Source organism: Antedon mediterranea, chromosome 11, assembly GCF_964355755.1.
Source record: "Antedon mediterranea chromosome 11, ecAntMedi1.1, whole genome shotgun sequence".
NCBI lineage: Eukaryota > Metazoa > Echinodermata > Crinoidea > Comatulida > Antedonidae > Antedon > Antedon mediterranea.
Genome location: NC_092680.1, coordinates 13955232 through 13979428, shown reverse-complemented (window position 1 = coordinate 13979428; position 24197 = coordinate 13955232). Strand labels below are relative to the sequence as shown.

Sequence of the window (24197 nt, the reverse complement as noted above, 5' to 3'; positions counted from 1 at the left end):
ACTCCAGGGAAACATATCATCAAATACCACTCCAGGGAAACATATCATCAAATACCTCTCCCGGGAACATATCATCAAATACCTCTCCCGGGAACATATCATCAAAAACCTCTCCCGGGAAACATATCATCAAATACCTCTCCCGGGAAACATATCATCAAACACCACTCCAGGGAAACATATCATCAAATACCTCTCCCGGGAACATATCATCAAAAACCTCTCCCGGGAAACATATCATCAAATACCTCTCCCGGGAAACATATCATCAAATACCACTCCAGGGAAACATATCATCAAATACCTCTCCCGGGAAACATATCATCAAATACCACTCCAGGGAAACATATCATCAAATACCTCTCCCGGGAAACATATCACCAAACACCACTCCAGGGAAACATATCATCAAATACCTCTCCCGGGAACATATCATCAAAAACCTCTCCCGGGAAACATATCATCAAATACCACTCCAGGGAAACATATCATCAAAAACCCCTACAGGGAAACATATCATCAAATACCTCTCCCGGGAAACATATCATCAAATACCTCTCCCGGGAACATATCATCAAATACCACTCCAGGGAAACATATCATCAAAAACCCCTACAGGGAAACATATCATCAAATACCTCTCCCGGGAACATATCATCAAACACCACTCCAGGGAAACATATCATCAAAAACCCCTACAGGGAAACATATCATCAAATACCTCTCCCGGGAACATATCATCAAAAACCTCTCCAGGGAAACATATCATCAAATACCTCTCCCGGGAAACATATCATCAAAAACCCCTACAGGGAAACATATCATCAAACACCACTCCAGGGAAACATATCATCAAAAACCCCTACAGGGAAACATATCATCAAATACCCCTACAGGGAAACATATCACCAAACACCACTCCAGGGAAACATATCATCAAATACCTCTCCCGGGAACATATCATCAAACACCACTCCAGGGAAACATATCATCAAATACTCCTACAGGGAAACATATCATCAAATACCCCTCCAGGGAAACATATCATCAAATACCTCTCCCGGGAACATATCATCAAACACCACTCCAGTGAAACATATCAAATACCTCTCCCGGGAACATATCATCAAACACCACTCCCGGGAACATATCATCAAATACTCCTACAGGGAAACATATCATCAAATACTCCTACAGGGAAACATATCATCAAATACCTCTCCCGGGAACATATCATCAAACACCACTCCAGGGAAACATATCATCAAAAACCCCTACAGGGAAACATATCATCAAATACCTCTCCCGGGAACATATCATCAAATACCACTCCAGGGAAACATATCATCAAATACCTCTCCCGGGAAACATATCATCAAACACCACTCCAGGGAAACATATCATCAAATACCTCTCCCGGGAACATATCATCAAACACCACTCCAGGGAAACATATCATCAAACACCACTCCAGGGAAACATATCATCAAAAACCCCTCCAGGGAAACATATCACCAAACACCACTCCAGGGAAACATATCATCAAATACCTCTCCCGGGAACATATCATCAAACACCACTCCAGGGAAACATATCATCAAATACTCCTACAGGGAAACATATCATCAAATACCCCTCCAGGGAAACATATCATCAAATACCTCTCCCGGGAACATATCATCAAACACCACTCCAGTGAAACATATCAAATACCTCTCCCGGGAACATATCATCAAACACCACTCCCGGGAACATATCATCAAATACTCCTACAGGGAAACATATCATCAAATACCTCTCCCGGGAACATATCATCAAACACCACTCCAGGGAAACATATCATCAAATACTCCTACAGGGAAACATATCATCAAATAACTCCCCAGGGAAACATCAAATATTCCTCCAGGGAAAATATCACCAAATACCCCTCCAGGGAGCATATCATCAAATACCCCTCCAGGGAAACATATCATCAAATACCTCTCCAGGGAAAATATCATCAAACACCACTCCAGGGAAACATATCATCACATACTCCTCCAGGAAAACATATCATCAAATACCTCCCCAGGGAAACATCAAATATTCCTCCAGGGAAACATATCACCAAATACCCCTCCATGGAAATGTATCATCAACTACCACTCAAGGGAAACATATCATCAACTACCACTCCAGGGAAACATATCATCAACTACCACTCCAGGGAAACATATCACCAAATATCCCTCCAAAGAAACATATCACCAAATACCCCTTCAGGGAAACATATCATCAAATACCCCTTCAGGGAAACATATCATCAAATACCCCTCCAGGGAAACATGTCTTCAAATACCCCTCCAGGGAAAATATTACCAAATATCCCTCCAGGAAAACATATTACCAAATACCCCTCCAGGGAAACATATTACCAAATACCCCTCCAATGAAACATTCTTCCAGGGAATCTCCTGTACATTAATCTTTCTTTAGGAATCATAACTTTAAATTAAAATTGAGTTATATACATCCCTTTATTATATAACTTGACTTACATACACATTATAGTGAAAAAAGCATTAATATTAGTGGTATTTGCACTGTAGATTAGTAGCAATATGACCAATGCATGTTATAATATGAACTTTACTTCATACTCAAATGCTATGACGACATACGGCTCTCTCAACACTTTTCTCAAATCCACTATTACACACGTTTACTTACACATTTTTACCCACTCTATTGAACCAGTATAAAGCAGGATAGAAATTCATTATTGACCAATCATAAGCCACCATTGTAAGTATATATTTTAATAGACTTTACTAGACTCTTATAGTTATATTGATCAACTTTCAAATTTAGTATTTTTATTAATGTACCATATAATTTCTTTGCATAAAATATATTGTAATTGTAGTTTTTTTGCGTCAGGGAATTGAGTAATTCAAAATAAAATATATTATTTTTATATTATAGTTAATTGTTTGTGTTTAATTTTTTAACTTATCTTCTGCACTGTTTATAGCCTGTTATATATGTAATAATTTACTGAATTATTTGTTCATAATTCACAAGTATTACATTTGATTGATTATTAGCCAATATAAATTGAGTTTATATGAAGAATGTGAAGCTACCACAAATTATATAAACATTACTATAAGGCAGAAAAAGAATTTAGATGTTTACCAGAAAAACAATTAAATAAATATCTGTTAAAAAGTCACCATGTAGAAAAAAATTGAGATAAGACTTAGCACAAATATATACATATTAAATAAACTATCCTATACTACATATAAACCTGCTACTGCTGCTGTTACTGCTTCTTAAAGTCCTTATAAGCAACAAAACTTGTATGGTAACGTGCCTATAAATAAATTCACATTTAATAAATTAATAATTTAGTTGGAAACCTTTCACATGCCCTAACACAATTTTATCAATATAACTGATAGTGTTCACCTCCAGCATCAACCGGTAATTACCTGTTTCACTTTTATTAAATTAAATTAAAATATATCGCATTCACTCTGCAAGTAAAGCAAAAATAATATTAGAAATATTAAATCTAAGAGATAATAGTTGAAATATTATTTGGCATTTACATAGATGAAATACTTTATCCTTTTCTATTTATGGTATACAGTATAAAGTGATAGTAATTTTTATTATATATTAAAAATTATATATATAGAATTTAATATAGAAAAGAATTGTAATTTTTTGCTGAATATTAGAAAAATTCTAGACACTAGTTAATAACTAAAAAGTTTCTAAAGATTTTCTACAGAAGCTAAAAATAAAAAAAAAAAGAATTGAGGTTTTCAAAAGATAGCTTTTAATTAGTTTCACTCATTAAAATTGACCAATGGAAAGGAAAAATTTGTGAAATAATACAGGTATATACTTTCATATACTTTAACAGATATAAATTTTATAAATATAATATAAGTTATGTTTATGAAATTTAAACTGGTTAATATAAGGCTCGCAAATAATAAAAGTTATAGATCAAATCAAACAAAGGGTTTATTGTTCACTGGTTCTCCTGTTTATCGTTACAAAGGAATTATAAATAATTGCATCATAACCGAATTTACCTTATTGTGCTATGACATCTAATCTATATATAAATTTACGCAAGGGCAAAATTCAGTAAATCACATGTTACTTCTAGAATTTTTAATTGATGGTATATAAAGTTGGTTCATACTTTCGGTACTGATTGAGTTAGATAATTAGTTATTGACAATTAAATGAATTTAGCTTCAACGATTTGAGTGTTTTCCCGATTGTTGTATACACTGTCTAATGGGTACACAATAATGTCGCACATTAATACTAGGATGCTTCGCTTTCTTGATTTAATATAGGTTTATAGAAACATTTTTCTTGGCAATGAATGGAACATTCTAATCTCTCAGCCTCCATAATTATTTAGTATACCGTAAATCTTCTAATAGCAACCCCCATTCTAATAGTAAGCCACCTTATAAGTCAATCTATAATAATAACCCTAACTACTCTAATGGTAACCAATGGAGGTTACTATTAGAGTCACAAAAACTTATGATGCAGCCATATTTTGAAAATAAGGAGATAATGCATGTTGATCTCGGGAGTAGGGAGGATTGAAGGTTTTTTAGTACGCGCTATTAAACAATTGTTTAATAGTACTCTTTTTCATGTATTAAAAAAGGTTTTTCAGCGTCACCTATTTTGTACTTTCGCCGTGAAGATTAAATGTTATGACTGGTTTAGCGATGGAAGTACATTTTTGGAGAGATATATATGTACTAATTTAGATCAAATAGGCATCTTAGCTTCAGAAAACTTTGCTTAGCTTTGGAAAAAACATAATTATAGCCTAGATGAGTTCCAGTTTCCTGTCGAAGTTTCGTGTGCCTTTCAGCCTAGCTAGTAGTAAGCCTAGGTAGGCCTGTTTAGTATTAGGCTAGGCCTAGGCGTTTTAATTAGATCTAAAAAACGTAGGGAATGGGACTTTATAGTTGTTTTAGTAAGTTTTTTAGATCATCAACCACGCATAACCTTTTAGCTTTTTGTTGATGGACTTTTTCATCTTTTAATGTATTTTATGTGAAATGAAAATGAATTCATATAATAAACAAGCCTATACTTTGATTAAATTGTGTTAAATTTTAAAAATGACAATATTCATTTGATAATGTCAAACACATATTGAATAACTTTTACTGTTATATTAAATCTAAATATTCAGCATTTGTAATCTACAGTACTGTTTATTAAATTTAATATTTTAAGCATTAAAATTAAGAATATTAGTATTAACTGCTACAGCATGCTTTAGAGTTTGCTAATGCAGTGTTAGTTTGTAACATCAGTTTGCTATTTAGGAAGTTTAAGGATTCACAATAGATAGATATACATTGTGGATTTAGATTTTTCTAGTAAAGTTTAGTTTTAATTTATCGATTCAATTTCTCCGAAAAAAGGGTTCAAATGCGCATGTTTATATGCCCATATATGGAAATAATGATGTCATACGCATTACTACCATATTTGGGCATGTCAAACTGAGTTTGATAGTGTAGAGAGAGCTTTAGATTCTAGGCTATTGCTAAATCTAAAGCTTTCTATTATACTGATGACAGTCAAATAATTTACTGCTAGTGCCAAAATACTGGAACTGTACGTTAATATGAAATAAATCTTTTGCTATTTAAATGAATGCATCCACAATGCATAACTGTCTATATGATCAGAATTGGCTATAGCTCAGCCTGCAATTTCTTTTCTTTTCTGCTGCGCATGAGCAGTAACAAATTACCCAACTCACTTCCAGATATGTAGACATATTATCATCGTTACTGTTATTGGGCGACGTTGCACCCAGATTGTTAACTGTTCCTCTGTTGGAGTCTGATATCGACATACGATTAAGATCATGCAGTGTAGAACTATCGACAGTGATAGGTGCCTGTTGCCCATGCCAAGAATTGCCATGCGCTAACGAACCTGCAGGTCTTAATGTCTGATGTGAGGTGGTTGGCCGTGTGGCACTTCGGGTTAAACTGGTAATAGCAGCTGCACACAAAAAAATAAAATGTTTCATTTACTGGAACCTACATTTAACTGTAATAACACCTTGCTTAGAATCATATGCACACATATTATCACATGGTACTTTAAACAAAATCGTGTTGACAGAATGCTTAAACAAAAACCACAGTATTTAAAGCCTACTGCAGTAACACTTGAATACCCATGAAAAGTCTTAATAACCTATTAAGTCCAAATTTTTTTTAAACAGCACATTCTGTGGAAAAAAAACCCATTTTTTACAACACAATTGAAAAGAAATAAATATCAATATCCTTTGTAGCTTTAAAGTTTCTATCTATAAATTAGAAGTGAGGTGAAGTGGTTATCTGTGATGATCGGTGGTGTAACGCAGGAGAGCATTCCTAACGGCTCCTTCTCTGGGTAGTTGCATTGGGCAGCTCATAGGCTCTGGGGCCCCTGTGTTTAGCCAGTGAGCACTCATAGCCATTACGTCACCAATGATGATATTAGTAAATTTTCTATATAAAATATTAGCTAAAAACCACTTTTCAACCTTATTTAACAGCTGTTACAAATACCCTATTCAGACGTGTAGCAATTTTTAACACCTATTCACACTGTACGATTCGGTATAACAATTGCTGTTTTAAGGGTCTTAACACCTGTTGTGCCATCAAATTTTACAACGTAACATTGACTTTGATTTGATTTGCCAGTGTCGGATCGGAACCGCAGCACATTTCACAGGCACTGATGGGCTAGAGGTACATTACTTTAAACTATGTAATATTTGTGTTTAAAATGCTACGTAAATCAGTTGTGTAAACTAATAGTTAAAAAATATAGCTAAATATTAAAATCACAACCACCACTGATGACACTATGATAATATCATAACTTCGTAAGATCATGATAATTAACAGGCGCATGTTAGCCGGACTTAACGTGATAAACAAGATCATGTTAACAACTTCCTGCAGGTTCATATAGAACATCATGATAAAGAACTCGCAATAATTTCTGAATGAGAACCTAGCTAGTAAGGTTAATAATAAAATACTATTTTAAAATGACTTTAGTAGATAGAGTAAAAAGGTAAAGGTGAATCCCGTGTTCTCTGAACGTAGGAGAATGAGCTGTTAGGAGCTCATTGTACTAAGCCTCAGCATTATGTGGTAGGGTGGCCACAGTTCCTTTCAATGCCGCATTTTTTTTTCAACCAGGTACTCATTTACAGCTGAGTGGACTGGGAGTTGTCGGGAATTGATCTGTATGACAGTCAAGTGTCCTAACCACTCGGCTATCCAACTAGTAGATAGAGTATGGATCATGATAAAAAAAAAACTTGATCAACCTAAGCTCCTTTGATATAGTCACCTTGAAAGGAATGTTCTAGTGTGCTTCCCTTGGACTTGGATGGAGTTTTTGTAGTCTTCTAGTGGAAGGGATTGCTTCTTTGTAAAGTGGTTAAGGAGGATCACCCTCTAACAGATGTTGCATGTGTGAATTATAACACAGAATTAATTTAAATAATTTCCTATTATGTACACTATTACCATTTCATTATTATAAACTAGTCATGCATTTAATAATAATTATCAAATTAGAGAAAAACACTTCATCAATAGATGGTTTTAACATTCTGTTATTTTGCTTTCTTTAAACCTGTATTAGTAAAATAGATATAAACAAAGTGGTGCTTTAGTGTAACAAAGTGGTGAATGTTATCAATTTGTTTTACATACAGGATGTTGGTTTAACAATTGGTTCTGACTGTCGACGTCTGGATGGAGGTAATTCTATCAGGTAAAGTACATTATAATTGATCAGAAAAGAAAATAATCAAGTACTAAAGGACAATTTAAACAGACGAGCGGTAACGGTTGGCGAAAACACGCATCACTAGTCTCATTCACACAGAATTCTTCTTGGTAGAAAGTAAGTGTTTGTAGGCCTTGAGGCTATATGCATGTTGCACTACTGGCCTGGATTAGATATTTGACTGACTGTCAGTAGACCTAGAGCAGCTAGGCCTGGTTTTAGATGTCCAGTATACCAGTCATCGTCGCTTTTTGCCTAATAAATTCCCAAATGTATCTTTTTATACAACCAATCAAATTTTGTATAGTTTTCTGTTTTTCTGAATAATAAGTTCTGAAACTGGTCTACTATGACACTCATATTATTAACATATTGTCTTGATGGACGCACGTAAAACAGTTGTTGATAGATGACATCACATCAATCATGTTGTTGATTGTGCAGAATCCAACATTACCACACAATATTTTGGCAAAAGAGAATCTGTTTCTATCCGGAGCGGATTTCCGCTCAACTGCCCGTACTCTCTGCATTCTGTTCAAATGATCATAAGAAATAACATATTCTATGTTTTGTTTTCTTCTTACCGTTACCGCTCGTTTGTGTAAATCGGCTTTAAATGTACAAATGTAGTAATAGTATCTAGCAGTGCAACAGTTGACACTTTGTAAAACTAACTTGGACTCTATAATGACCACATAATTGCCAAAATGTAGTAGGTTGGCACGTCACCATTGATCACTCATGTTTATTCCATAATAAATACGGTAATATACAGCAAAATATTTACAAATTTTGGATAGTGTTAAAGAATAAAACAAAATGTTTTCAAAATAGATTACAGTTATGTAATACTGTACTAACAGAAGTAAGAAAATTAATATAAATTCATGATTAATAATCAATACACATGATATTTTAAATTAATTATAGATTGTTCAAACTACGAATGAAATATAATTTGTTGATAAAGAGCACAAAGTAAAGGGATGAATCAACTATGATGGTTATTGTTACCTGGTGGTCTTCTTACAGTATCTGACACTGTTTGTCTCCTCTTTGGAGTTGGTGGAGGAGGATCATTAGGAACATCGTCAAAATGAAGTTGTGTTTCTATAAAAAAAAAACATTAAATGTTTACCGAGCCAACAAAATCAGCATGGGTTCAAAGCCGACTCAATTCTCGGATAAAGACAAGTCTTCTCGGATAAAGACTATTATCCGAGTTAACACACACAGATTGTACAGTGATTAATTTACTATTGGTAAAACATATGCCACATGTGCCCTAATACATAAAATAATAAAATAAATTGTTTTGATTATTATTCGATGCGTGTGTATTTATGCATGTGTATTTTGTAGCATAGTGTATGAAATGGGAGTACTGCACATGCACAATGCAAGATATCACTACTTTAGTCTTCATAAAATACAAAGAAATACAGAAATGTGTATACATAAACAACTAATAAAGACAAGAAGTATACAATAATAAAGTAACAATTATATACATATACATCTAAACAACATTGCACTGTCCTAGGTTGCGAATAGTCATAATTTTAAGTATTTACTATTACTACATAGATTAGAAACAGTATACAGTCAACTCTCCCAATACCGGACTCTCCCAAAACCGGAATTCACGGAAAACCGGACTTTTTTGGATGGCCCAATTTGTCCATATTCTAAATGTACTGTAATTTATTATGAAAACCGGAATACCCAATTCCGGAATCCGGACAAATTATGAAGTACAAAACACGAAAATTAGCGTCTGAAAACCGGACTGACAGTTAAAAAACTCCAAATATTTACGAAAACAACGTAACATCGTCGTCGCTGACTCGGATTCAATACATTCACAATGTACAAAAGCTTTTAACCATACCCTGACCGGACCATGCATGAAGTGCGCGACGTTTCGCGGTACGATCAAATAATGTTGCCATGGAGCGCTACACTGTGATTGACAGGTCAGTTCATTGTTAACCCACGAAGCGGCAATTGCTTTGTTGCGTATCGAACTGCGGTGAAGCGCTATGTCTTAATGTCTATTGTTTTTAGCATATGAATTATTTTTTAATAAAGTTCGATTTACATTCCACTTTGTGTCTTTGTTTTGTTTAAATTATTGTTAAATTCACAATTGCAATAGGACTTTAAAAAGGAATGTTTCACTAAAAATGTGCATCGTTATAAATTTGGAAATCATTATGGCAAAACGTAAACGGAATGAACTTGACTTAACTAGTGTTAATAAACTTTGAAATGTTACCAATTAATTATTGTGTCATTATTGCTTGGCTCATTTATTGCTATCAAATTACGTCAAAATAAAGGAGCTTAAAAAACATGTGGTCTAAGTGTGGGTGTTTTTATTTGATTATGACACCTCTGCACATGCGCATCAATCAAAGCCCCGCTCTGCTATTTTTATCACCCATGCTGCTGCTAGCTCGCGATAAACAATAAACGACCAAAATTATGTTCACCGTACATACGTAGGCCTAGCCTAGGCCTTTTTGCCGCTAAAAACACATTGAGAAACAATAATTTACTACTGTAACATGTTTTATTGGTACAGTAAATAATGTAACTTTTAAAAAAGGTAAATTGAATTAGCTTAATATTAATAAAGTAGGCCTAGGCCTATCAGTATTATTTAATTAAAACTAGCTTGACACAATCATAGCCTAGGCCTTTCCTACGCTAGACCGTACCGGGCAGCATTCGGACCGGTGATTCAAAGCATTTTCAGTGACAACGTGATGACTTTAAAAATATGTTTTCAGGAAACCGGACTTTCGAAAAACCGGAAAATATATATATATTGGGAGAGTTGACTGTAGTACACATTACATTGTTCATATTCCTATTATTCTTATTATCATTAAACACAGTACGTACGTGCTTGCATTATGGAAGAAATGTATTTATTAGGAAATTCAACTAGTATGAAACTTAATTGCTATAATACTTACCTGGTACATTATAATAGCTTATGTGTTGAGGACTTCCTCTATTCTATAAAAAGAAAAAAGACAATTTTCATAAATAGTAAATAGCAGAATCTTATCTAGAAATAGATACCATAATAATAAAGTATTACAATGTATAAGTTAAAAATTAAACAAATACTATACTTTATAGTAACTGTATAAGCCCACCGTGGGTACAATAGAATAGATTCGTATCATTTGATTGGAGGATTGTGATATTCAATAAAAATTCTATTGAACTCTTCAGTTATCAAGAGTGCAATCTCAAAATCATGCAATTATTTATATGCATTTCATTTTTGTTACACAGAAAGCAAGCAAAACATGCGCCACAATGCTAGGCTGTTGACTACGTGTCAAATTGGCAAAAAATTGGAGCGCTACTTTCTCTTGTTAAATGTAGGTGTGTTATAAAACAAATAATGAATGTTATAATTGTGCAATGGTCCAAACAAATTCATTAAATGAAAGATGAAATGTTCTTTTTTTAATGCCCAAAATCAGAATGATTAAACAATTAAACTTACTTGGAATTCTGGTTGACCTGTTGCTGAAAAAAAGCAAACACAAATATTAATCTACAAGTATCAATAAGTATGCAAATATATATATATATATTATTATTGGTTCTAAATTGCAAAATATTTGGAGATTGTTTTTAAACTGTTCATCAACATTTTCACTTCCTATATCTAAATGTTATCTGCTTGAATGTACAGTATTACCAAGATAAAGAGCATAAGTAAACCGACTACGGATGTTAAGATTAGAAATCAAGGAAATATGAAAGTCAACAAATCATTTTTCAGGGAGATAATTTTAATATTTATTTTATAAATATGCAATGAAAGAATGAGGTTTTTTGTAACTTTAAAAATGGAATTAATATTTAAATTATTTTAATGGCTAGTATATTTCTTTTTATATAACACCTAAATAACTTCCGGTCATGATTTCGTGTACTAAAAACAATATCTTTTCGTGTTTGGAAAGTAGTTTTTTTATACTGTTGCTTTTGAAATAAAACAGCGCCACCTATTTTGTACTTTCATCGCGAATGTTATTGGTATGACTGGTTTCGAGATGGAAGTACATTTTGTTCAAATAGTTTTTCAGGAAATTGAAAGTATTTCAGAAATTGTTCTCTTTCACAGATGAGGAATTTTATGTTTTTTATTTATTATGTTTTAAATACAGAATGAATTCATTTGTATAACACATGTAAGTGGATTCTACGCATTTGACCAGAGGATTGTGAGTCACATGGTATTAAATAAATGCTATGTAGAACATTGAGTAAATTTAGTACTGCAATTTTGTTTTACTTGTTTTTTTTTATTCGGTGAGTGAATTGAGATGAACCCCTAGTGTCATGCCATCTATAATTGTTCTACTCAGTGTTCAAAATTGGAGTGCTGCCTCTTCGAAAGTAGGAGGTGTGATATAAACAAAAAATGAATGATATTCATAAAATAATTTAGTGAATTCAGTGAAAGATGAAATTTCACTCATAAACATTCATTATTTGTATAATATTCTGTGCATTTTATATATCTATATTGGTGTATTAGTGTCATCACACAAACCCAAACCCAGTATTTCATATACTTTCACATACAGTACATCTATATATAAATTTACGTAAGGGCAAAATTCGATAAATCGCGCGTTATTTCTAGAATGTTTACTCGATGGTATATAAAGTTGGTTCGTACTTTCGATACTGATTTTAACCCCCTGATGTAACCCTGTTTACTAATTAAATTGAGTTTGATAATTATTTATTGACAATTAAAACAAATTTAGGTTCAACGATTTGCCGCAAATAGGGGTGTTTCCGATCGTGGTATACACTGTCTAATGCATATCCATCTTGAAAAATACATGCATACAATAATAAGAGGATGCTACATATTTTCCTATCTCCTCCTACGATAATTGATTTTAATGGCTGAAAACCAAATGAACAGCTCGAGTAAAGCATCATAATGTTGAAGACGATTTTCTTTAAAAATACTATTTTGATAGATTTAATATACGTTTATACAAATGTATTGATTTGTGATGTTCAAATGGAACATTCCAATCTGTATTTGAAGCTTCAAATTCCTCGGTAAATAGAGAACGCATTATTTCAACAAATGCTTAGATTAGAAATAGTGTAGGGTGTTATATACAGGACAGTAAACTTAATCAACACTAAAAGTGGCTTTCGGATAATTTTAGATCCATGACCGATATATGAAGATTCATCTAACTTGGAGTGTAGTTAGGCTTATAAGAATTAAACTAGGTCTTTTGCGGCTATAGCTCACGTTTTCGGTCACCACCCAGCCAGCGAATTAGGCCTAATGATGTGTACATAAACAAGAATACAAAATAAACTTTATTAGGCCTACTCATACAACATAAAATTAAAAGTTATGAAATTAAATGATTATTGTAGAGTATAGGCCTAGGGCTTAGGAAGTGCAATTGAAAGAGTGTACGTTATAACCATATATGGCACTAAGTCAGGATTGAACCCCGGACCTTGGGATTGGAAGGAAAACACCACCTCCATGATACAGCTCCACTCCAATGGCTGTCAATGGTGAAAACATAACGGCACAAAACATAACATAAACATGCTTCTTCTCTCCAACTACAATTTCGTTTTTAATTACTCCTTGTATCATTTTACAGACAAACATTTACATAAATAAGTGAATAAACATATACATATTTGTGTTTTTATTGACAAGGTTGTAATGACAGGGTCATACACATGACTGAATTGGCCCTCTAGAAGTCAATCTGTTTGGTGATAGATCGTCATTACTTCCGAAGAAGCTGTCCGATGAGGACAGCAAAACTGTCAAGGTTAGTTTACATACTAATTGTATGTTTGGAAAAAAGAACATTTCTAATAACTTAACAATGATGAAAATTATCGTAGCGAAATACAAAGATTTGTTAAATTTTGTGACGATAATTATCTCCAAATAAATGCATCAAAAACAAAGGAGATGATCATTGATTTTAGGACTAAACATAAATTTAATTTTCAACCAATCACTATCAAAGGTAAAGAAATTGAAATTGTTGACCAGTACAAGTATCTAGGAATTGTTTTCAATGATAAACTGAGTTGGGGAGACCATATAGACTTCATCAGCAAAAAATTAAGTCCCAGAATGTATTGTATGAGAACTTTATATAAATTTAACTCCTGTGATTTGATGTTACTTTCGTTCTATAGATCCGTTATATGTAGTGTTTGGACGTATTGCCTCTCCTGTTGGGCTGGTAATGTTACCGGAGGGAATAAAGGACGCCTTGAAACTTTCATCCGTCGGGCTGGTAAAATGATTGGTCTGGAACTGCCTTCCTTTACCGATGTGCACCTAGAACACCTCCAGAAAGATTTCGAACGCATTGAGTCGGATGCCTCTCATCCTCTCCACAAAGTGATCATAGACCAACTTAATCCAAGTGGTAGATTGAGGCTCCTCAGTGTGAAAACAAATCGATTTGCTAAATCCTTTATTCCCTCCGGTATCATCCAGTACAACAGGAAGTCAAGAAGATAATTTTATATTGTAATTTTTTAGATGTTTTTATATGAATGGTTTTATGCTATATTTGTTTTTATAGTGTTTTCTTTGTTATTATGACGAGCAATGAATTTCCTTTTTGAGGATCAATAAAAGTTATCTTATCTTATCTTATCTTATCTTATTACTACAAGCCAGATCAAGATCATTATATCTTAAGCTTTTAAGTTTATCCTCCAAGGGCCCATAAATTTACCTAGTTGTGTTAAACCAAATAATTTGTCCCATTCATCGCAAATCAATACATTTGTATAAACGTATATTAAATCTATCAAAATAATAAACAAAATAGTAAGAAAATCGGCCTGCCTTCAACAATGTGATGCTGTACTCGAGCTGTCGTAGGAGGAGATAGGAAAATGCAAACCATCTGCGGGCGAGGCGAGCTTTCGTAGTTTTGTAAATTCATTTTTTTTTTTTTACTTAAAGCGCCAAAAAAAAAACCATTTTGATAAAATAGTTATTGTCAAGGGGCTGGGGAAGGGCATTGATAACATTTGAAAATTGTCTTTTGTGAAACACAACTCTACTCTGGCAGAACCTATCACAGTGTAAACTACATTGTGTTAATAAGAAATGTCTCTGCATATATATGTATATTATTCATTACCTTGATGTATCATTGGGGGTAGGTAATCATCCGGAGGGGTGTCAAGAGGACTCCTCTCTCCATTTTCTGGATCTTTTGGATATGCTATAACAAAAGAAAAAGCAAAATGCAAAGCAAATGTTTAGTTCTTTGCTGCAAAATTTCTGCTAAACAAATAGGAAGCTCCTCATTAACATTCACCTAAAAGAGGTTTTTTATATGAATGATATGGAAGTAAATGAATTTTTAAATATCAGTGGTGGGGCCAGTGGGGGTTCTATGGGGCCAGATCCCCCCCCCCCCCCCACCTCCCATCGAAGAGAGCTACTTGTATCCGAGGTCCGATTACATATGCAATTTTCGGGGACCTAGCAGCTCTACTTTTCAAAATTAGCCCAACAATGGTGGTGGTCATAGATTAGTAACCCAAAAAAAACTATCTTTGCACCCACTCCCCCAAGGCCTCTGATATGCAGATAGCTCCGCCCCGGCCCCACTTGATGGCCCCAGCCAATGCTAAGCTTGTGCGTATGCCCTCTGGCACCACCACTGTAGCTGCCAGTAATGGAAGAAAACAAAACATTTTAGTTATAGTGGTGACTGTTAGGTAAATTTAACCTAAGAGCTTAATTTGCGCAATAAAACTATCTTCCTACATTTGATTGAAGTGACAGATTAGTTGAATAAAAATTTATTCTATAAAAAATGGTGTGTAGTCAACAAATAATTAATGTTTTTTACTCGTTGAATAAGGAAAATATTTTCATTCTTAGAAAGCTGTTTTTCAACTCGATGAGTAGAACAGACAATCTTAACCATTCAACTCATAAACATTTGTTATTTGTTACTCAAATTCTTTAATATGAAATGTATAACGATAAAGCTTAAAGCGTGGTTCCACTAGCGACGCAACGCAAGGACGTAACGCAACGCAAGTGAATTGACCAATCACAAGTGATGGCTTATTCGCTTGTGATTGCTAACTGTCTATAACTTCGCCTGTCATTGGTTAAAACGCTTGCGTTGCGATTACGTCCTTGCGTTACGTTCAAGTGGGAACCAAGCTTTAAGAAATGCAAAGTCCAATAAAATAAAATTGTAAAAAATTAATAAAATATTATAAAATGAATTGCTGCTTGCTGCACCCAGTGATATCCTTGAGCAAAATGAGAATGATAAGATTACTGTTAGAATAACCTTTGACTATTTAGTTGTTATTTTTAATAATTCATTTCAAAATCTTTAGACAAGGTACAACTATTATATCATTACCCATTATAGTACTAATAATTATACACTTTCAAGTAAATAGAGGTTATTATGAATAATCATACATGTATGAGCGGCAATTATGAAAAAACAAAAACAGCTGACATGAGATCCATTTACTTACTAATTTTAATAGTAGTATGCTAGTTTCTTTACATAAGGCAGATTATTAGTTGTTAGATAATTTATAAAAGCAAGAAGCAATTAGTATAAATTAATTTAAAGGAAGAAGATGGCAATAGAATACCAACTGCATTTAGGAACTACAATATTTGCAAATTTAATACAATTTTGTAAAATGAGGTACATACAATTCACAACTGGTTCTGACTTACGGCGATAACTACGAAGCTTTGAGGCTGCAGAAGGACAAATTATATTTTAAATAAAAAGAAATCCCTCACTGATACCTCTACGTCTCTTGGTTAGAAATTATTACATTTTTTTAGAAATTATTTTTTATAAGAAATATATTAAAATACATTAATAGGCAAAGCTTCAAATTGCTAGAAAATAAAAATAAAAATATTATTTTAATTTATTGTTTATAAGTTTGATATTTACAAAGCTCCAAAGCTGTTACATTATTATTTGAAAGATTGCAGACTAAATTATTTTTTTTTATTTTATTTTAACTGTTGCCTTTAGGCATCTGGCTATTTGTAAACAAACTGAAATAGTACATACACAAGTTGTTTGTATACAAAGAGCATTAAGTTGTTATTCTAAAGCTCTGTCTACACTATCAAACTAGTTTGACAAAAAAAGTGCGATGTGCTCAAATATTGTAGTGATGTTACATCATCGTCTCCATATATTATATTGGAATATCACATTTTGTTAGAGAGAGCTTTTTACTGTGTCCAGGAGACATTTTTCACTTCCTAAATTCATCAAATTTAGGAAGTGGAATCATTTTGTATGAAGTTAATGCAAATGTAGGTGTATACTGTAGTTCAGACTATTATTTTTGTCTGGAAAATTGTAAAATATTTGTAAATGCCTTCAGATCTAAAGTATTAAAACTGATAACAAGTTACGTACCAATAGAAAAGCCCTCTTCATATAGGCTGTGAGGAAGCTTTAACCTGCGAAAATCATTCGTCTCCATTGGTTTCAGGTTTCCTCCACTTTTTTCAACAAAGAACTTGATAAGATCATACATTGTAGGCAACGGCGGATGCTAAAATAAAATATGCTTTAAATGCCAGATGGTCACAAAATACAAGTTAATATTTAAGAGAGAACTCACAGAATAATCCGTTTTAAAAACTTGCCTCTCCAATATATTAATGATTAAAAATGATTCTTTATGGCACAATACAATAGTAAGTACTTTAACTAATACCCTTTTCACACCTGCAAAAGTAACAAAACTAGGTTTGCATAGTGCAAAGACAATTTTGTAGACCCTTGTGAAATCTATAGGGATAAAAACACACTGATGAGAGGCTTTTTTTTTCTAAGATGTCCTGAGTTGTTAGTGCGTACAGTCGACCTTCTCATTTACACACTTCTCAATTACGAACCTTCTATTTTGCGAACGCCGTTCGAACGATGACGTCATCAGTAATATTAATAAAACTTTTACGTACCTACTAATTTATTATCTTCTTAATTTATTAAACTACCCCAAAACAATTATTTCAATAAATAAAGCAAAGCTTATTAAAAACGATCCACGATTTATTTCTAGTTTAAAAGTTGTCTATTCCTAGGCCGTTAGCTAGGCCGTTTAGTCTAGGGCCTAGGCCTAAGCTAGAGATCATCATCCCCACTGCTGGAGTGCATGGAGAGCACCCTGCACGTGTTTTTGAAAAAACAAAGGTTGATCGCGAACTGCAGTGCAGAAAAGGCTAGCTACGATGACCATACTATCAATTTAGTTTGGTTTGTGCATGTGGTTACGATATAAAAAAACACTTGACTCTTATTTATTAACATTTTAAAACTTTGTTGTCAGTCGTCGCGTAGCCATTTCTCTGGGAATTCCATTTTACTTGCTGTGTCGTCAAACACCACACATACATAGTAGCTTAAAAATGTAAATATTTACGGTCCAGAACGGATTTGATATTATTACTTTAGGAACAAGTTCGTAAATTACAGTTTGTGTCAAAATATGCACAATAAAAAGTAAACGATGGAATTTTGGTACAGAGAATGTGTGTAACATAACAAAAAGCAGAAATATCAATCTTTTTGGCATTTAAGGTGTTAATTTACATGTTAAATATAATTGTTTTATACTGTATTTTTAATACTGTTTGTTCTTTATAGTGTACTATACACAGTAAAGTTGTACAAAGGGCATTTTTTGGACATGTTTTTACCACTGATTTAATAGAGGGCGCTTTTTTCCGAACCTTCTCATTTACGAACTTTTTCTCTCAGACCAAGGGGTACGTAAATGAGAAGGTCGACTACTTGTATTGAACTGGTAAACTAACCAATCATAGTAATCAAATAGCGCGCCATTATGCTTTCTCCCGAGATTTCTCACAGTTAGTGTATAAAAAACGTGTAATAAATCGTGAGATCAAACCTGTTTACAACTTGTTAAAATTGTTATGCAGATGTGGAACGCGTATAAAGCAATAACTAAGTATGTAAAGAAACACGACCACAGTTCCATCACTCAATACACAGCCATCACCACTGACACCATACAGTAAACCTCAATAACACCATTATCCAATTTGATGTAATATTTTTTACAAAGGAGTAGCCTATACCTCATCATCAATGTGCATTTTGTAGGCATCACCCTGCCTTCTAAATCTGTAATGGCGTACAACAATTCTTCCTTGTGAATCTTGCCTTACAGAGAGAGAAAACTCTCCAGGATGCGTCTCACTTTCTCGTATTAATAGGTCACCAACTTGTGTATTCTTGTTCAGGATCTGTTCAGCATGGTCACGTGAAAGCTTGTTAAAGAACCAAGATGGCCCCTTAGTGTTCATTAATTTCCTAAGGTGTGGTGGGTAGAAGAAGTACTGAAAAGAAAGTATACTTTTTAAAGCAATCATTACGGACATGTCTTTCAATTCCAAACCACCTTGAATACAATTAAATAATTTATTGATTCTAAGGAGGAAGAGTGGAAAAAAGTCACCAACACTGAAACAAAGCTTCTGCTTGATGCAGATAGAAACTCTTCAATACCTTCAATGTGGTACAGCAGATATTTATTTTATGTATGCACAAAAGAGATCAAATTGACCCTCATCTTAGCATAATTTAATAATTACTTTATTTCTAAAAAAATAAACTTCTAACACCACAACAAAAAATTAGTATCATTGGTCATAGCAACTTACTGGATCATTGTAGAGTACTGATGGTCTTTCTGATGGTGGAACATTTGGTGTTACTCTCCTTCCTGTTCCTGGTGTTGATGGATGTGCAAATTGAACTACATCTCGTCTTTGTTTTTCTGCTGCTATTATTTCGTTCACATCCTGTATTTGGCCTGGTAGTAATGATATATGCTCTGGTACTCTGCCCTGAAGAAATTAATAATAGCATAAAGATATTGTACATACAGTGGTGTCTCTTACCTGGATAACCGACAATAGCCTGAGATCTTCATCAGGAGAGCTTTCAGTGGCGTATCCAGGATTTTTAAGTTGGAGACACGGGGGATTTAGCTGAGCCACGAACTTAACAACTTGTGTCCTCAGTCGACAATTGTATTAACTAGGTCAATTTTCGTATAAAGTACGGTTTTTAGTCATTTATTTTATATATCACCATTGAAAATATCAATAAAACATGTTATTCAAGTTCTATCTACCTGTAAGTAAAATATAAGTTGTTTATTTAACAGAATTCGGACAAATTTATTGCTTTAAACTTGTGTATTAACAATCAGACCATGTGACTTCACGGTACATGTGAGAGAAAACATTCCGCTGTGGGTGATTCGCGTCTACCAATCAAATAGCCAGAATCCAAAATCATTCAACCGTGATCAATGCCAATCATGCAGGAAAGCTCAGCTTTGATTGGCTTCCGACGACAATATGGTGGTTTTGAAGTTTTAAGTATTTTGAGTAAACAATCTAGCGCATACAGCCGTACATGCTAGATGATATATATAAAAATATTAAAAATATTTTATCAATTTTTAATTCTTCTTTTGTTGTAGACGCCATTTAATTTTCCGATTGCAAAATACCTTTAACGGGCATAAATATATACAAAGGGGCTGGACCTACTTTTCTTTACAACTACTGTATATAATAAAATGGAGAGTGATATTAATCTGAAAATTGTTTGTGTCTGTGAATTGGAGAGTTTTGGAAAACAACCATGACCACGGTCGGCTGCTGGGTAACTAGCCTAGGCTTAAGGTAGCCTAGTAGAGGAAGGAGCGAGGGTAGGAGCAAGCAAGCCTATAGCCTAGGCTTAAGGTAGCCTAGTAGAGGAAGGAGCGAGGGTAGGAGCAAGCAAGCCTATAGCCTAGGCTTAAGGTAGCCTAGTAGAGGAAGGAGCGAGGGTAGGAGCAAGCAAGCCTATAGCCTAGGCAAAGAGGCGATGATGCTACTGCAGACCACCGGAATAAGGCTCAGCGATGGACCTACCACAAACTCTATATAATTTGAGGCAAGGACGTGAATGGTACCTGTTCATGTTTGGTTTTAGTTAAAAGTTTATTGATATTCAAAATTGTGTTTATGTCGCCCACAAGTATTGTGTATTATATACTGTAGGCCTAGGCTAGTTAAATTTATAATTCATTTCAATACAGCAGTAGACATATTTAGGATAGTTAGTAGTAAGAATATATGAAAATCTTCCTGATAATTTGGTACATCGTGCGTTAGTTCTAGAAATTTTACTCGATGGTATATAAATTTGGTTTGGTTTTTAAATAAAATGAGATTTTTTTTCTAGCAAACTTGCATTTGTTGGTGCCGCTATTTACTGTATATTAACAAAGTGGTCGTTTTGTTTTTCGTAGGTGTTTTAGTAACCGTGAACTGTTCAAATATTTATGTAAAGAAACTGGCCGCAGGGTTATCTTCACGAATGCCTTATTTCCAGTCGGGGAAGTGCATTTGCATTCAACGTTTCACACTTCTTATTCATCTTTAACCGCAAACATTCGAGCCGATAAAGAAATGGGCCTCATCGTCTCTATGATGATCGTTCGCAGCTTACCCAATTTAAAATCACATGCACGGTGATGGTGAGTGAGGGCGAAGTCTCTTTTTTAGGTGCAAAACTCCAATAGCCTCTCTTCCCCAGCTTATGTGATGTGGTTGGTATTTTCTTCTTTTTTTGGATTTTTCAGTCTCATCCCTGCATTTATACAGAAGGATTGCTTAGCGAATTTCAGTCTCTCAGTTCTCCAGTATATATATATATGGTATAACACAAGTAGGTAAATTTATTGGCGCTTAGGGAATAAACTTAAAATCTTTGACAATAAATACATAAACCATTTTTTGTCGCCATTTGAAGCGTGGTGTGTGGGTAAACACATAATTATACAAATAAACTTTATTACTGTTTTTTCTCAACGTTAATTGTATTAATTATTAATTACAAAAAATATAAATGTTTTAGTGGTGCATTGTTACATGTACTTTAAAATTACAAAAAAACAACAAAGTATTAAATCGATGTTTTACCATGTTTAGTGCAGTATATTATTTATAAAAACAATTATGTCATTACAGATAAAGGATATATTTAAAAATGGTTTCTCTTTGTACTCATCCTCTTCACAATCCCTCAACCCTAATGTTACATAAAAAACACAAATTGTTGTTTAAATCAGGGTGCTAATTTTAGTTGACTACATAAATCACCGTGTCTATTTATTCGTTCCTGCAAACGAAATGTATTATAGTCTTGCAGTACGTACATTTGAAATCACCAGATTTTTGTTTTTTTTTAAATGAATTTGTATCGTTTCGACGATCTTCAATCACCTTTGGTTTTTTTATTTATTTATTTATTTTTATTACACATTATTTTTAGAGGATGACCCGAAACAGTGTACGCTGACAATCAAGGGGCCCAAAAAATGAAAGACAGTTCAACCAGGGAGATATAAAATATATATATATATATATCCAATCTGCAGACAGTACTGTTCGATCTTATTAGATCTCGTCAGTGCAGCTCAGGTTTCGAAATAAAATGTACCGCAGAACTGGCACAATATATAGGCTGAGCCAGGTATGCAGGACATGGTACACTGGTTATATCATATATATATATGATGAAGGGCTAGTGTTGCCTGAAAGCTCTGCTAACTTTTCTGGCTGTTTACTTTATCGTTTTTTTTTTTGTATCTCCATTGAGATCCAGCCACTTATACCCACAGCATTGACATTTGCCTTTGGATTTATATATATATATATATAAATCCAAAGGCAAATTACTGAAAAAAATGACAATGCTGTGGGTATCAGTGGCTGGATCTCAATGGAGATACAAAAATAAAAAGCGAAAAGCTAAATCAAAACGATAAAGTAAACAGCCAGAAAAGTTAGCAGAGTTTTCGGGCAACACTAGCCCTTCATCAGTGCAAGTGTTATATTATATATAATATATAAATCAAAGAGCTGCATAGGCAGGATATAGAAAAAAATCAAGATCAAATAAGTTAAAACTGCCTCAATATACATTTATTTTTACGATATGTTTCGGGCATAGCCCATCATCAGGTGAAGAGAATTGTAACAAAGGATAACATATATAAGTCACAAAATTACATAATAAAACAAATCAGCCTATCAAAGATGTTAACAAACAAAAGGCATAGTTATAAAGGCAGGCCTCCAAAAGCTATGGGGTACAAAGCAGGAATGGTTGCTTATAAAGCAGGAAATTTAAAACAAAGACAAAAGCTTCAAGTGTAAATAATTGTTAATATGTGAATGTCTCTGGCAAAATATATTCGGTATACATTTTACATTTTACGAAAAGGGCCAATAATAATAATAATATAGTCTAAAAGTGTCCCATATCATGTTTGTTTATCCAGATAAACTGTAGGCACAAAATCATCAGCAGGACAGAATGAATGTTCATTTTAATCTTGAAAATGATTTTACAATGATTAACTGCTGTGACATTAGATCTCATAGTAGTTTTCTCGCATATGCACTTGAAATCATCAATTACTCAAAGATAGTCATTATATCATTATGATTGGTTATAATAATAATGCATAATGATGCATGAATAAGATCAGAAACAATAGCAGTAAAATATCATTGAGCATATTTAATTGAAGTTGTGAAAAAGTGAAAGATGCCAGCTAGTGAGAAAAGCTACAGATTTGGCTGACTAAAAAGAGGCTTGTTTACATAATATAAATATAATGCACGTACCATAGTAACTGCATATATCTTTACAATCCATGTGTCTCTATCTTCTGATGATGTTGCCTAAAATTGATAAATAATATTTGAATTAGTTATACATTATTACGTATTATTCCAAATCTGCCGAGAGTATTACACTTGACAGGTTTTCAAACAAGATTTTGCCAGAGTCTTATCTCAGTAATCTCATTACCTAGCAAAAGAGCCATATATTGAAAGAGTAAAGACTTTGAATGGATTAGAAGCCATTTTTGTGTTCAACTATTCTTATGTAGAGTATGGAGTTGAGTCATGTGTTTTAAAAATGTATAATGTTCAACGGCTTTAACTATCGAATTTAATATCAAAACAATCAATTTGATTAAAGGGTTTTGTTAAAATAGTAATACAATTATAAAGTTACTGCGAACAATATTTTAAACAAAAATAGCTTAATCCATTCAATACTATGCACTATTCGAAATTGTCTGTGCCATTTGTGCAAGAACATCTTCATAATTTCAAATTGCATAAATTGTTCAAATCACGTATA

General features: G+C 33.6%; 1 protein-coding gene across 11 annotated transcripts in view; it reads right to left on the bottom strand.

The window, feature by feature from the left end:
• LOC140062156 (signal-transducing adaptor protein 1-like) overlaps positions 1–24197 on the bottom strand; it is a 62992-nt gene that overhangs the window by 3515 nt on the left and 35280 nt on the right. Inside the window, exons 4-15 of one of the 11 annotated variants that reach the window (XM_072108223.1) lie at positions 23672–23728; positions 19640–19825; positions 19055–19315; positions 17364–17502; positions 16631–16678; positions 15072–15155; positions 11393–11415; positions 10848–10890; positions 8878–8973; positions 7785–7838; positions 5813–6060; positions 3296–3361 (exon numbers count right to left, since the gene is read on the bottom strand). In XM_072108223.1, coding sequence (XP_071964324.1) covers positions 3311–3361; positions 5813–6060; positions 7785–7838; positions 8878–8973; positions 10848–10890; positions 11393–11415; positions 15072–15155; positions 16631–16678; positions 17364–17502; positions 19055–19315; positions 19640–19825; positions 23672–23728 — 1290 coding nt within the window. In that variant the 3' untranslated portion in view covers positions 3296–3310. The other 10 variants (XM_072108225.1, XM_072108226.1, XM_072108224.1 and 7 more) reach the window with 10 other exon arrangements.